This window comes from Ostrea edulis, chromosome 2 (genome assembly GCF_947568905.1).
Source record: "Ostrea edulis chromosome 2, xbOstEdul1.1, whole genome shotgun sequence".
Lineage (NCBI taxonomy): Eukaryota > Metazoa > Mollusca > Bivalvia > Ostreida > Ostreidae > Ostrea > Ostrea edulis.
In genome coordinates this window covers 46,379,378-46,394,700 of record NC_079165.1, presented here as the reverse complement: position 1 = coordinate 46,394,700, position 15,323 = coordinate 46,379,378, and the positions used below count along the sequence as shown (strand labels likewise).

The window sequence follows — 15,323 nt, the reverse complement described above, 5'->3', positions numbered from 1 at the left end:
TTCTGTATTCCTCGCCCACTTGGTAATTTTTAGTTCCTGCTAATTTTTAACAATACGATACAGCCATATGATGTGAGTATTAACAACATGTAACTACCGTGTACGTTCCGAGTCGTTTTAATCAAAACATCAGTAAAGATCATGTCCGACCAGAAAAGTGTTTTAGATAAAAGAAAATTACATTACAACACCCATGATCCATACTGTATGTACAGTAACACAAACGTACGACACCTAGGCCTAGAGATAGGGCCTAAATATGTGATAAATCTGTCAGCGTATGATCTAAATTGAACACCCTGAAATCATTAGACACAACAGAGATATAATGCACATACATTTATTATGGATTCGGAGGGCCTCGAAAACGATTTTTGTCGTGTAAATAATATAAAAAATTTGCAAGGGGGGGGGGGGGGGGGGGGGGGGTACGATGTCAGTATAGCTTTAGATTATGCATATATTTTATTTACATTATGACAACATCGATCGTATTCTTTCAGGTTTAAATACTAAATTAAATTATAGGGAAAACATAACAAAAATATGTGACTGTCAGTACATGTAACACACAAACATTGCATTTTGTTGTATAGGAGATTCGATATTTCTACCCATCATTAATGATCAGAAATCACACAAAAGAAATGGCCTAGTACAGTAGATACATTTAAAGTTGGCAACATGATTTAACATTATAATCTGTAATATTTGCAGAAATCTCACGGGAATTACTGAACGAATGTGTGTCATAACGCAGTGTGTATGGAGAGTTTACGACTTCGCGATGTACATAACTATAAGCATTTTCTCTCCTGAGCGTTGTCTTGTACAAAAACGGCTTGTTTGTATTATCGCAATTCGTATATTGTTTTTTAATTCTAAATTTTTGTTGTTTGCTTTCAAACAATCGGTCCTAATACGGTCTATAAAATTCACCCATTTTTGCCATCGGGTTCGTTGAATGTGTGATAACGTTCGTGACTCGTGAATAACGTTTCTAACGTTATTTGACGTGGTCTGGGGAATTACCTTAATAAGACCCACTATCTTAATTTCATTCCTCGTCTTAATAATCAACCAGATTGGTATCCCCCCCCCCACCCTCCAAAATCCTGAGTCATAATCAGAGTTATTCACACCATAAAGCATACCACTACACTATTTAAACTGTTTTGTACCATTCCCGATAAGAACTGTTCCATTCCCACATCAATCCGTGCTGTGGTCAGTTCCCAGTGTTCTGTTCTCATAAAAAAAACCTGCTTTCCCTCAAACCATTCGTTTCCTCAAAGTGTTTGTTCACGCAAGGTCATTCAGAACTTGTGCGTCAGTCTGTTATTGTAGGTCAACATGAAGCTTGTCATTCAGAACTTGTGCATCAGTCTGTTATTGTAGGTCAACATGAAGCTTGTCATTCAGAACTTGTGCGTCAGTCTGTTATTGTAGGTCAACATGAAGCTTGGTCGAAATGGAAGTTCTTGATTTGACACAATATTTTACAGTTGTACAAGGGTGGAGAGTTCTGCAGTTCAAATCCGCAAAAAATTTACAAACATTTTACATTTAATCATGACACGACAGAATATTTTCATTTTGGGGTAAAAGGGAAATTTACTTTCATCAAGATAGTGAATGGACATCAACTTACTGAAGAATAATATATGTGAAAATGGATTATTCATTTTGAAACCAATATAAACTATGAAGTATTGTTTTAGCACTCTAAAACTGATCCATTTTCCAGACTTACGGTACATAACATTCGCCTATATGAATATGAGCTTCAACCAAGGAACAGTGTTGTGAACATATGATAGTAAATTAAACTGACAGATATACAAAATGCCTACGTCAAAGAACAAAAAAGTTATGGTCCGTACAAAAAAAATGCTTGAAAAATTCTATCATTTGACCTTTGCATCAAAAATGGCATGCGACACACTGTCTTATCATGGTATACCAACAAACCAAATATCATAGGCCTATGTTAAAAGACAAAAAAAATTATAGTCTGGACAAAAATAAAACACCCCAAAATTTTATTATTTGATCTTTACATAAAAGTTCAAGGTCAAAGGTAATCAAAATTGGTACATGACACACTGTTTATGGTATACTCACATACCAAAGGCCCATGTCAATAGACAAATAAGAGGCCCATGGGCCACATTGCTTACTTGAGTCACCTTGGCCCATATTTGAGCGGACAGTATATTCCACAATCGTAAATACTCTATTTCGGTAACCGCAAATGAACCTCGTATGTGGATCGACGCCATCAGAGTTGGTCGCTACGTATACATAAATGTAACTATGACATCACAGTCGTACATTCCATGAAACGTGAGCTTTCAAATGCATCTAAGGCGAAATCATACACATCTAAGGTATTGTACCACTATCAATTTCCACTTATATTTTTATGTATTAGAGAGAATAAGACGTTGCTGACACCAAAACTGAATTTGTGGTGAAAATCTAAATAACACATTATACATGGATTTTTTTCTGGCCTTTTAACCTCACCCACAGGTGCGCTTCCGGCAAAGAAATGCATCGATTTGATGCAATTCTTGCGCCGATCTACATCTGAGTCTTCTTACCAGTTACGAAAAAGGACTTGCGTGTGATCCAATTGTATATTCCAATGTCCAGTTTGACCCTTGACCTCTGACCATAAATTCAATAGGGGTCATCTCCTGAAGATACACCAGTGTACCAAGGTTGATGTCTGTCAAGCAAAGGGCTCTCAAGATATTGAGCCGACAGTATATTCCAATGTCCAGTTTGACCCTTGACCTTTGACCTCAAAATCAATAGGGGTCATCTTCTCCTGAAGATATACCAGTGTACCAAGGTTGTTGTCTGTCAAGCAAAGGGTTTTCAAGATATTGAGCAGACAGTATATTCCAATGTCCAGTTTGACCCTTGACTATGTGACCTCAAAATTAATAGGGGTAATCTTTTCCATAAAATGTACCAATGTACCAAGTTTGATGTATGTCAAGCAAAGGATTCTCTAAACATTGAGTGGTCAGTATATTCCTTTGCTCAGTTTGACCCTTGACCATGTGACCCAATCTAATTAAAATCAGACTTCTTAGATCTGCACCGTATACTCTGCATAAGTAGATCTGACATAACCCGATTAGGGGTCATGTTCAGATGAACTTTAAGTCAGCCAATCAACGCGTTGGCTTTGAAATCGTCGGTGTTCACAATTCCAAGGAAAATGGCTGCGATTGTTTGGTTTGAAAGAAAACACATCGCAGCTAGATGCGACGTCACAATGCACCGTTTACGTCGACTGGCTTTATATTCCTCGCGTTATTTAAGTAAACCATCTTCAAAACTATTCAAATCGTACCCATCCCTATTCGTACATAAATCGGAATTCACATTTAATTTAATTTGGGTGTATTTCATATCGTACGTTTTGTTGTTTACATGAACGAAATAGATTAGGTATTATTGCGAAAGTTTAAAATTCGTTATGCGAGAATATACAATTTTACAGTGTGGAATAAAGTTCGTAGGAGAGAGACTACAGCAATTTGTTTACGAATTGCCAGGAACCACCTAAATAGCCATCATTGTCTGTATGTCGCAATCTGACTGGCCAATAGTTCTCATGAATATTCCAAGCGAAAGGTCATGTGGACATGACCCCCTATGGGGTTATGTCAGATCCTATTGTAGCGATTGTGAGCGTATTCTTGGATCTGATTTTAATTAGATTGCCATGTGACTTCAAAATCAATAGGGGTCATCTACTCCTTGGGATGTACCAGTGTACAAAGTTTGATGTCTGCCAAGCAAACTTTAAGGCTTCTCAAGATATTGAGTGGACAAGATCATCCTATGTCCAGAGTAGATTGACCCTTAACTTTGGACCTGAAAAACAATAGGGGTCCTCTTCTACTCATAACTAACTCATATATGAAATATCATTACAATCAAGTGAATGGGTTCTTAAGATATTGAGTGGACAACATGTGGTTTACTGACCGAGCGACAGGTGCAAACCAATAGGCCTCTCTTCTTTGAAGGGGGGCATAAATATAAAATTTTGAGTAGAGGGTGACAATGTTATAATAATGAAATTGCACCTGGCCTGAAATGACACAATTTGATTGTTTTTTTTTTTTAAAAGTTCTATTGTTTATATTACATAAATGTAAATATCCCCATGTAGAATGAATAAGGAATGCATAATTGCATGTATTAATTTACTTCCATCCCATTTCATTTAATTGTGTTTTATTGTTTTATTCCTGTTCTTACTTTTGTAAAGCGCCTTAAGAGTAATTTGTTTGATATAAGGTGCTATATAAATCTTATTAGTATCATTATCCCCCTTCCTTCCATATCTATCATATGAAGTAAGTAATCTCCGTCTCTTTCCCGCAGTCTGTGCATAAATAAAAAGTACTGAAAGTGTCCAAAATGCAGAATTTGAAATTAAGGCCCAACCGTTCGTTCAAATCTTGGACCTATAGCATTCCGTTCTTGCTGAGAGCTGTTCCATTTATCAATCAGCATTCCTTCACTGCTCTACTGGTGTATTAGTACACTTTCGGGTCTGTAATTCTCATTTTCTGGGCTTTTCTGTTTTTGAACAACTTCATCGTCACAGGTATGGAAACTATTTTTACTTTACTGGTCAAAACGACGTGAAGAGGGTCAGAAATCAAGAAAACTCACAACATATTTTTCGTATAAAGAAAACTTTACTCTGGAAAGTTATATATTTTTAGAATCCCTAGAATTAAGAAAAACTCTATGTAGATTTCGAATTAGTGCACATGACCTTCGAATTGAAAGAGGAAGATATGAATTTACAAAAACCAATTCTGGCCATAAGATTTCTTTAGAAAGAAACAAAAGAATATGTGAATTATGTAACCTTAATTGTGTTGAAGATGAATTTCATTTCCTTACTGATTGTCCATTCTATGTTGAAGAGAGAAATATGTTTTTTAATGGTATATACAAGCTCAACAAAAATTTTATCTATCTAACAAATAAGGACAAATTTACTTGGTTGATGATTAATGAAGACAAACCAGTAATTGTCAAATTGAGCGAATATTTAGTACAAACTTTCAGAAAAAGAAGTGATGCTTTAAAACTGCAAAAATCATTATAGTTTATAATTCATATATTGGTATAATACTGATACTGTCCATCCACTTGTATATATACATGATTAGCAATTCATATATGTTTGTACTTGTTTCCCCAACATGCTGCATCCACACGCAGTTTGCAGTCTATGTTACCTGTAGTTAATGTTGTAAACTTTCTTTCTTTTTTGAATTTCCTTCTTTATAAAATGTCTTACTGTTATGCCCTCTGGGCCCAAAATTGGAATAAATTTATCTTATCTTATCATTGCCTCCACAACCTCCATTTGAGTGCAGTATAGTAGGTCAAACAACTTGTGTGAGTAAGGCTAAATTTCAATCACTACTCTACAACACTTATAATTAATAACAAATTTAACCAATTGCTATAAACTCTTTCATGACCAAGATAAAATTCATCACTTAAATACCCGTTTTGATATGAAATTGAAACCAAGTAGGATTCTAGGAAAATCAATTCATCCAAGCAGGATGATGCAAAGTAAAATTTGTATTAAGTATGTGTCGATCGAGTATGCCAGTAAACTGGAATTTTGTACATTGGAACATGATCTAAAATGAATTTTTGTAAAAGTCAAAACGTCAAATTTTTAAACTGTTAAAGTGTGGTAAACAGCAAAGGGCCTACACTTCAATCTTCAATAAATGTGTTTTCTTAGATTAGCACACAAACTTACAATGTAGACAAAGTATTAGTTGTTATAATGCTGACATCAGTCGAATTTCTGGCTCTCCGAGTCGCAAGATAATATTCATGAAGAAGATTTTCTGCTCCTGGACTCATTTTCACATGTATTTTCTGTATATGCTTGAAATACTAAAACATCAAATGACAACAATGTAAATAAAACTCTATCTGTAAAAATACTTGACTACTGGTATATGTAGTATTCTCATATAATACCCCAATTCTGAAAGGAAGGACAAATACACAAGCTATACACTTTCTAGAATAAGTAAATAAAATGTTATGATAAATTAACCTCATTATAGACAAAAAAGGCTTATAGGTACCTGAGTAACATGCAGCAACTCTTCACAACCAGCTCGATCACAGTTTTAATTGGTTTTTGATTCAACAAGAGGCCCATGGGCCACTTTGCTCACCTGAGCAATAAACAAGTTTGAGCAAATCTATCATTATACAAGCAGTTTGGGTCAGAAATTTTAAAGGTAACGACTAAAAATTCATTATTTAGGCCTTTTTCTTTTATTGAGTTGGTTTACGGATCCGCCGCACTGATTTTTTTGGATGTTGGAAAAAAAATAAAATGGTTTTTCACTCCTTTTTATATTTCCAACACTGTAATTTTTCCTTTTCACAAAAAAACCCCCAAACAAACAAAACAAAAAAGAAAAAAGAAAGAAAGGAAAATAGATTCCGCTGGACTGGATATTTGGACAGACGCCTCCGTTGATTGTTGAAATCTCGGGACAGTCCATAATATTCATGTGTCATGTGTGGAATATCAGTCAACTTCAACCGGTGCTAACAATTATTTTGTACCTTAGTAACAATGCTTTTTGCTTCCAATAAGTTATCTGTTTATGAAACTAACTTCTAATTAGCATTACATTGCATACCATTTAGATATGTAAATCCCAAAATAAAAACAAACACACTTGTTTGCAGATGGCATCCATGACGTACGTTGGGTTGCACTAATCACCTAAACAAGTATAACCCTACCTGACCTTATACAATGCATACATTTTGCTGACGATACACTTTTAAATTCTTATTAATGAATTTTAAAGAAATATTCTTCATATATTGAAGGAGGTTGAAAACATATTTAACATTGAATTCATTCATTGTATAAAATTTGTTGACTACTAACAATAAATTGATTTGATCTATATAAAATTTAGAATTTTTAAATAAATGTTTTTAGATTTCATGAATATTTTATTTATAACTTTACAAATGACTTCATAAATAAGACTTTAAACTTAAAAGTAAATTTTTGGAAAAAATATAAGCTTGGTAAGGTCAGTCAGGATTTTAGTACTTCCGGTGATTAGTGCGTCCCTATATACGTCATGGATGCCATCTTTTGAATGGAAAAACGATGTGGTTCTTTTATTTTGGGATTTACATAACTAAATGGTAAACAATGGACATTTGATAATGATAGAAAGTTAATTCAATAAACAATAACATTTTTGAAGGAAACAGCATTGTTGCCATGGTCACGGCACAATAGTCGCTATATACCACCGTCATAAGTTGACAGTGAAGAGAATATTGAAGTTGATAATAAAACATTGACCTCAAATCAAGTTCATTTTTATTACTTAACATTTTGTCATTTGAACTTTTTTTTTACCTCCTCCGAACGGATTTGAAAATTTTGAAATCCGTAAACCAATTTTAAAAAAAAAATTGGCCTTATCAAACTTAATTATTAAATTTGATGACAAATTAATTAATTATCATATGCCCTTGCAGATAGGTATGGCCTTTCAAATCATTAAGGATGTTTTGTGCCATTTAGTTTGGTTCCCTGTACATTAACATGCAAAACTTTGATTCCCTATTGTGGCCCCACCCTAGACTTGCTCAAGTCTCTATGTTGTTTTTATTACATTATCATTTCATCCAAATTTTACTGTGTTTCTCTGCTCTCTACCATACTTTATGTCACCAAACATATGTTTGGCATTATCAAAAGTATTAAAGAGAGCACTGATTATTAAACATAGAGACTTGAGTAAGTCTAGCCCCACCCTAACACCAGGGGTTATGATTTTTACAAACTCGAATCTCCGCCATGTCAGGAAACTTTCATGTAAATTTCAGCTTTTCTGGCCCAGTGGTTCTTGAGAAGATTTTTAAATGAACCCACCTTATTTTTGAAATTATCTCCCCTTTGAAGGGGGCATGGCCCTTCATTTGAACAAACTTGAATCCCTTTCCTTTAAGGATAATTTGTATCAAGTTGGATCTCCGTGGCCGAGTGGTTAGAGCATCACGCTCAATATCACACGGCCTCTCACCTCTGGTCGGCGCGGGTTCTAATCCCGCTCGCGCCGGTAAGTGAGAAAGTTTCCCAGTTTACTTTCGGAAGGTCGGTACATTGTATCTGTGTTCTCCCACCAACAAATACTGGGCGCCACCAGATAACTGAACAAGAGTACAGTAAACGGTACAATATACGCCCGTCGGACAGTGAAATTCAACCTGAAAGCATATTGTGCACTTCGAATTGATACAACACACATTCTGAATAGAAAAGCCTTAAAGACCCAACTTTAAGTTAACGCCCCCAAATTTTACCTGTGTTTCGATCAATGATAAGCCGCTGGTCAATCAAACTTTTAACAATAGAGCTTAGGTTGATTGACATTTGCAGAGACCATGGTCTACAGCTACCTGAGAAAAATGTTTTGATAACAATCATGGCTAATGATGACCAGCAGTCTTCAGATCTCGAGGACAGGCCCAGTATACTTGAGTTTTGATAGCATTGACTCGCACCTAGAATATTTTAATTTCTAACGTTCCCTATACAATGCAATTTATCATCGTATTTTCTCTCTCCATCTTTATACCGGTACATGTATTATAGATTAAACAATCAGAAATCCAACAATAATAATATAAAACAATAGGCCCATGGGCCACATCGCTCACCTGAGTCACCTTGGCCCATATCTGAAGACTTTCCATATATATTTGCATGTAAAACCGTAGTCCCTATTATGGCATAAACTACCCTTTGCAAACTTGAATCTACACCATGTCAGAAAGCTTTCATGTAAATGTTCAACTTCTTTGGCCCAATGGTTCTTGAGAAGAAGATTTTTAAAGCTTTTCCCTATATTTGTATGTAAAACTTTGACCCCCCAACTTGTGGCCCCATCCTATCCCCCAGGGGCCATGATTTGAACAAACTTGAATCTGCACTATGTCAGAAAGTTTTCTTGTAAATATCAGCTTTTCTGACTCAGTGGTTATTGAGAAAAAGATTTTAACTATATATTTGTATGTAAAACATTGATCCCCCCTTGTGGCCCCATCCTACCCCCGGGGGCCATGATTTTAACAAACTTGAATCTGCATTATGTCAGAAAGTTTTCATGTAAAAATCAGCTTTTCTGGCTCAGTAGTTCTTGAAAAGAAGATTTTTCCTATATATTTGTATGTAAAACTTTAATCCCCCCTTGTGGCCCCATCCTACCCCCGGGGGCCATGATTTGAATAAACTTGAATCTGCACTATGTCAGAAAGTTTTCATGTAAAAATCAGCTTTTCTGGCTCAGTGGTTCTTGAGAAGAAGATTTTTAAAGATTTTTCCTATATATTTGTATGTAAAAAATGTTTTACATACAAATATATAGTTAAAATCTTTTTCTCAATGATGTAAAAAATCCCCTATTGTGGCCCCATCCAACTCCCGGGGACCATGATTTTAACAATTTAGAATCTGCACTACCTAATAAAGCTTAATCTGTAAATTTCATCTTTTCTGGCCCAGTGGTTCTTGAGAAGAAGATTTTTTAATGACCCTACTGTATTTTTACCTTGTCTTGACTATCTCACCTTGGAAGGTGGCCTGCTCCTTTATTTTTTAAAACAATTTAGAATTCCCTTTACCTAAGGATGATTTGTGCCAACTTTGGTTGAAATTGGCCCAGTGGTTTTTGAGAAGAAGTAAAAAATGTTAAAAGTTTACAGACGGACGGACACTGGACTATGGGTGATCAGAAAAGCTCACTTGAGCTAAAAATAATCTGCAAATCAGACATATTTTTGTATGAGAAATAAGCTGTCTTTAACATCACTAATTTGTATGTACAAGAGTTGCCCAAATGGCGCATCATTTTTGTGACTTCTTTTTATGAAGAGTTCCAAATTTTTAGGTCACCTGAGTAAAATCAGAGAGCTTTCAGGTAAATCTCCACTCTTCTGGCTCAATGAGAAAAAAACTTTTAAAAGATTTTCTTTCTATATTCGCATGTATAACTTTGAACCCCTAATGCTGCCCCAACATACCCCTGGGGGTCATGATTTCATGAAACTTGAATCTCACTATGCCTGGAAGCTTTCATGTAAATTTCAGCTTTTCTGGCCCAATGGTTCTTGAGATTGTTTTTGTTGTTTTCCGCCACACTTAACAATTTTTCAATTATCTGGTGACGCCCAGTTTTTATTGGTGGAAGAGAGAACCCAAATACAATGTACCTGGGAAGAGACCACCGACCTTCTGAAAGTAAACTGGGAAACTTTTTCACTTACCGGCGCGAGCGGGATTCGAACTCGCACCAACCAGAGGTGAGAGGCCGGGTGATTTTGAGCGTGATACTCTAACCACTCGGACACTTTTAAATGACCCCATCTTATTTTTATTTGTGATTATCTCCCCTTTGAAGAGGGCATGGCCTTTCATTTGAACAAACTTGAATTCCCCTTCCCCCAAGGATGCTTTGTGCTTAGTTTGATTGAAAATTGGCCTGGTGGTTCTGGAGGAGGAGATGAAACAAGAGGCCCATGGGCCACATCGCTCACCTGACTCATATTTAAAAGATTTTTCCTATATATTCACATGTAAAACTTTGATCCCTATTGTGATCCCAACCTACTCCCGGGGGTCATGATTTTTTCAAAATTGAATCTGGACTAGGTCAGGAAGCTTTCATGTGAATGTAAATTTTTCTGGACCAGTGATATTTCAGAAGATTTTTAAAGATTTTCCCTAAAGATTTCTATGTAAAAATTGATCCCCTATTGTCGCCCCATCCTACCCCCGGGGGCCATGATTTTTACAAACTTGAATCTGCACTATGTCAGGAAGCTTTCAGGTAAATTTCAGCTTTTCTGGCCAAGTGGTTCTTGAGAAGAAGATTTTTAAATGACCCCACCCTATTTTTGTGATTATCTCCCTTTTGAAACGGATATGGCCCTTCATTTGAACAAACTTGAAAGTCCTTTGCCCAAGGATAGTTTTGGCCAAGTTTGGTTGAAATTGGTCCAGTGGTTCTGGAGAAGAAGTCGAAAATATAAAAAGTTTACAGACAGACGGATGGACAACAGGTGATCAAAATAGCTCACTTGAGCTTTAAGCTCAGGTGACCTAAAAATGAAAAGTTTGTGACAACTACAAGGCCATCGATGGGGAACAGAAAGTTTTGATCAGAAAAGCTCACTTGAGCCGACTTGAAAATGAAAATGAATTGCCCTTAGCTTTCCAGATTCAGCTTTTTCAATGTCTAAGATTAAACAAGAGCCCCATGAGCCACAACACTCACCTGAGCAACCTTGGATCATATTTGAATTTTTTCCCTATATATATATATATATATATATATATATATATATATATATATATATATATATATTCGCATGTACAACTTTGATCTCTATTGTGGCCCCAACTTTTTTGGCCAAGTGGTTTTATAAGAAGATTTTTAAAAGATTTTTCCTACATATTTGTATGTAAAAGTTTGATCCCCTATTGTGGCCCTACCCTACCCTCAGGGACTGTGATGTTAACAAACTTGAATTTGCAATATGTCAAGATTTCATGTATATGTAAACTTTTTTGGTCCAGTGGTTCTTGAGAACATTTCCCCATTATATTTGAATGTAAAACTTTGATCCCCTATTGTGGCCCAAACCTACCCCAGGGGGTCATTATATTTACAAACTTGAATCTCCACTATGTCAGGAAGCTTTCAAGTAAATGTAAACTTTTCTGGCCCAGAGGTTCTTGAGAAGATTTTTAAAGATTTTCCCTATACAGTTGTATGCAAAACTTTTATCCCCTATTGTAGCCTAACCCTACCCCAGGGGCCAACATTTTTACAAACTTGAATCTGCACTATGTCAGGAAGCATTCAAGTAAATGTAAACTTTTCTGGCTCAGTGGGTTTTGAGAAGATTTTTAAATTTTTTTCTGTCTATTTGTATGTAAAACTTTGATCCCCTTTTGTGGCCCCATCCTACCTCCTGGGGCCATCATTTTAACAATCTTGATTTTGCACTATGTCATGAAGCTTTTATGTAAATTTGTACTTTCCTGGCCCAATGGTTCTTGAGAAGATTTTCCCTATATATCCGCATGTAAAACTTTGATCCCCTATTGTGGCCCCAACCTACACCCAAGTTTCATGGTTTTAACTAACTTGAATCTGCACTATGTCAGAAAGCTTTCATGTAAACTTCAGCTCTTCTTGTCCAGTGGTTCTTGAGGAGATTTTTAAATGACCCCACCCTATTTATGTAATTATCTCCCCTTTGAAGAGGGCAAGACCCTTCATTTGAACAAACTTAAAATCCCTTTAGGGCTATTCCAGAAATAAATACATGGGGGGGGGGGGGGGTGGGGGGGGGGTGTCGGGAGGCACCTTTTGTATATACCAAGCACCCATAAAAAAAATAATAAAAAATTACCCCATGACCCATCAAATTAATAAACTCATTTTACAATGACCCATCTAATAAAAAAAAAACCTAACCAGACCCACCACAAAAATATTTTTAAAAATGAAAACGGTACAAATCTCGCGAGGTTTTCGGGACAAACATTCTAGTCAATGACGCGGTAATGCCTGTGCGACATTGTATCACAGTAGTTCTGAAGAAACGATGTCACATCAACAATCAAAGGCATCTATGGCGGGAATGTTGGAAAGATTGGGATTCCAAACGATGCTATTATCATGAAATGGGTATGGATATGTTTTTCCACGAATCGTTCGTCTTCTAATGGAGCCCGCGCCCGGAGGCCTCTATCACCATCACACCGACTGATAAATATAACGCATCGGTACCCTCGTATAAATCAACTAAGGTTTGCCTATTTTTATTAGAAAACGGAATACCTATTGGTTTCAAAATATTCCCAAAATCGATGCACTGTAAACTGTAATAATCTACAGATTACAGAGTTCGCTGCCATCACGTCCAAAGGGACCCCACTAAACGCGCCTCTAATTTGAAGAGTGCCGTTATGGAAAGTTATGCGCTGCAAAGAGCGACAACTCGAATAGTTCTATGTTACTTCCGATTTCGAAAGCAGCATTTCGAAAGCACGTTTTCAATTTTCCCTCCGATGTTTTGTAACCAACACGACAAGAAAAATATTCTGAAAACTCAACACCCACGTGGCACAAAATAAAACTACCCACTACCCATAATAAATATTTTTTTAACAGTCCAACCACGGACCAATTAAAATATGAAAAAATACGACCACCCACACAAAAAAATATCGTTTGCCGCCCGACCCCCCCATTTGATCATTTCTGGAACAGCCCTTACCCAAGGATGCTCTATGCCAGGTTTGGTTGATATTGGCCCAATGGTTCTGGAGAAGAAGTCAAAAATGTGAAAAGTTTACAGACAGAACACAGAAAAACTAACTTGAGCTTTCAGCTCAGGTGAGCTAAAAAGCATTGAAAACAAAAATCATGTACTGTATTTTCACCATATCACTGGCATTCCCTAAAGCCTCAGAAAATAGTGCATAGGTCATGAATTCCACAATTTTGTATTCTTAACTATACATACAGCATTTTGTCACAATGCACTGAAGATTTTATTAGGTAAAGTACACCACTATTCTTTTGCCTTTTTAGCTCTGCCCTAGAGCCTGAAACCCTGATACAATGGTACAGAATTTCACAATTCTGGTAGAGGGCACCATGATCTGCATAACCACATTTAATAAAAAAAAAATGGCCATGTACTTACAGTAATATTGTAAAATGTTAATGCACAATGGAAGATGGACAACTACCTATTGCAGGTGACTTAAAAATTGTACATTATGAAGTTGTATAAATCATTCTCTTACCTTCTCAAAGTCATTGAAAGACAGAGGGAAATGCAAACTCTCCTTTGCTCCCTCCATGGAGATTTGAAGGGTCTGATATGAGATGTGAAAATCCACTTCTTCAGTGTGTGAGAGCTGATCACTATCAGTGATCTGTACAATGCTGAAGGCTCTGAAAGTAACATGAGAAACTTACAGGACAATATCAAATATTATTTTAATATACCTTTGCTGAAAATATAGCACCTATAAAAACTCTGATGCCCAAATATGGCAGTAAAGTAATTCTGGTAAAACTAGATGTGTCGGCAAGATACAAACGCCCCAGCCTGCAGTAAAGTTAAATGTAGGAAATCTAATGAAATATAGCATTGAATTTGGTATTCAGATTGTTTGTTACACACATTTAGTACAACGAAGAACTCAATATAAATCCTTTATGTGTTTTAACAGCCATAAAATAAATACAGTATAATCTGTCTAAACCGGCTATGTGTGGTTCCAAAGAAATTGGCCGGTTTGCACAGAGTCCGGAGTGCAGAATGTTGACAATAATGAGAGTTGCTTCCCTTGTATTCACTATCTATGCATACGTGTGTAATGATTGCTAACGTTTTAATATATCACAAAAGAATTCAAAATGTAACAATAAAAATGACAGTGTTTTATTGTCGTGCTCATTTGAAAAAGTTTCAATTTTTATTTAATAGTTTAAAATCTGGGAATTATTCGCGCAATTTTCTGTTGGTAAATTGTCGATTTCATCTACATCATCGCCGTTATCAAGTGCTACATTATGTACGTTCGTCAAGTTTGTGTTGTGTTCGTTTAAAATTTGTCTTTGCCAGCTTTCATTGTAAATGTATCGCTTTCAACTGTCTCAATTTGTGAAACGGAAACGAATGCAATGCCGAGTGATCGACCGGACATGGCGAGTTGTACCTAACTAACTGCATATCATCACTGTCTGACTCGCCGTAGAGCTCCGAGAAGTCCATGAGGGGAAACCCTGCTTTTGGAAAACATAACGGGATTGTTGCCGATTTTGTTTCATTCCAAGAATGTATCGAATTCATCGATTAATTGAACTTTGTCTTTTAATGTCAGTTCTCGTCTCTGTCGTTAGAGGGAGCGCCATTACCTCGTGCGTGGTGCTGTCATAATTGAAAAGTGCACCCCCTAAAAATCAGGTTTTATTTTAAACTGATCGCGACTCCTCGCCAGTTGCACTCTTTTACTTACCTGTGGCTTCCCTTGAGACACCCTTTGTGTACACTGCGCGTGATCGACTGAATACCGACAGGTTGGTCATCGTGGGGTGGCTGGTTTAAATGCGATAATTAGAGCTAATTACGAGCAGTTGGGACCTTGTGTACACCAAATACAATTGACC

At 36.4% G+C, this 15,323-nt stretch overlaps 1 protein-coding gene across 1 annotated transcript in view; it reads right to left on the bottom strand.

Annotated features, from left to right (window-relative positions):
* LOC130051710 (minichromosome maintenance domain-containing protein 2-like) overlaps positions 1–15,323 on the bottom strand; it is a 165,082-nt gene that overhangs the window by 68,432 nt on the left and 81,327 nt on the right. The window contains exons 17-18 of the mRNA XM_056154210.1: positions 13,952–14,102; positions 5,828–5,967 (exon numbers count right to left, since the gene is read on the bottom strand). Of these exons, the coding sequence (XP_056010185.1) occupies positions 5,828–5,967; positions 13,952–14,102 (291 nt within the window). The remainder of the gene's footprint in view (positions 1–5,827; positions 5,968–13,951; positions 14,103–15,323) is intronic.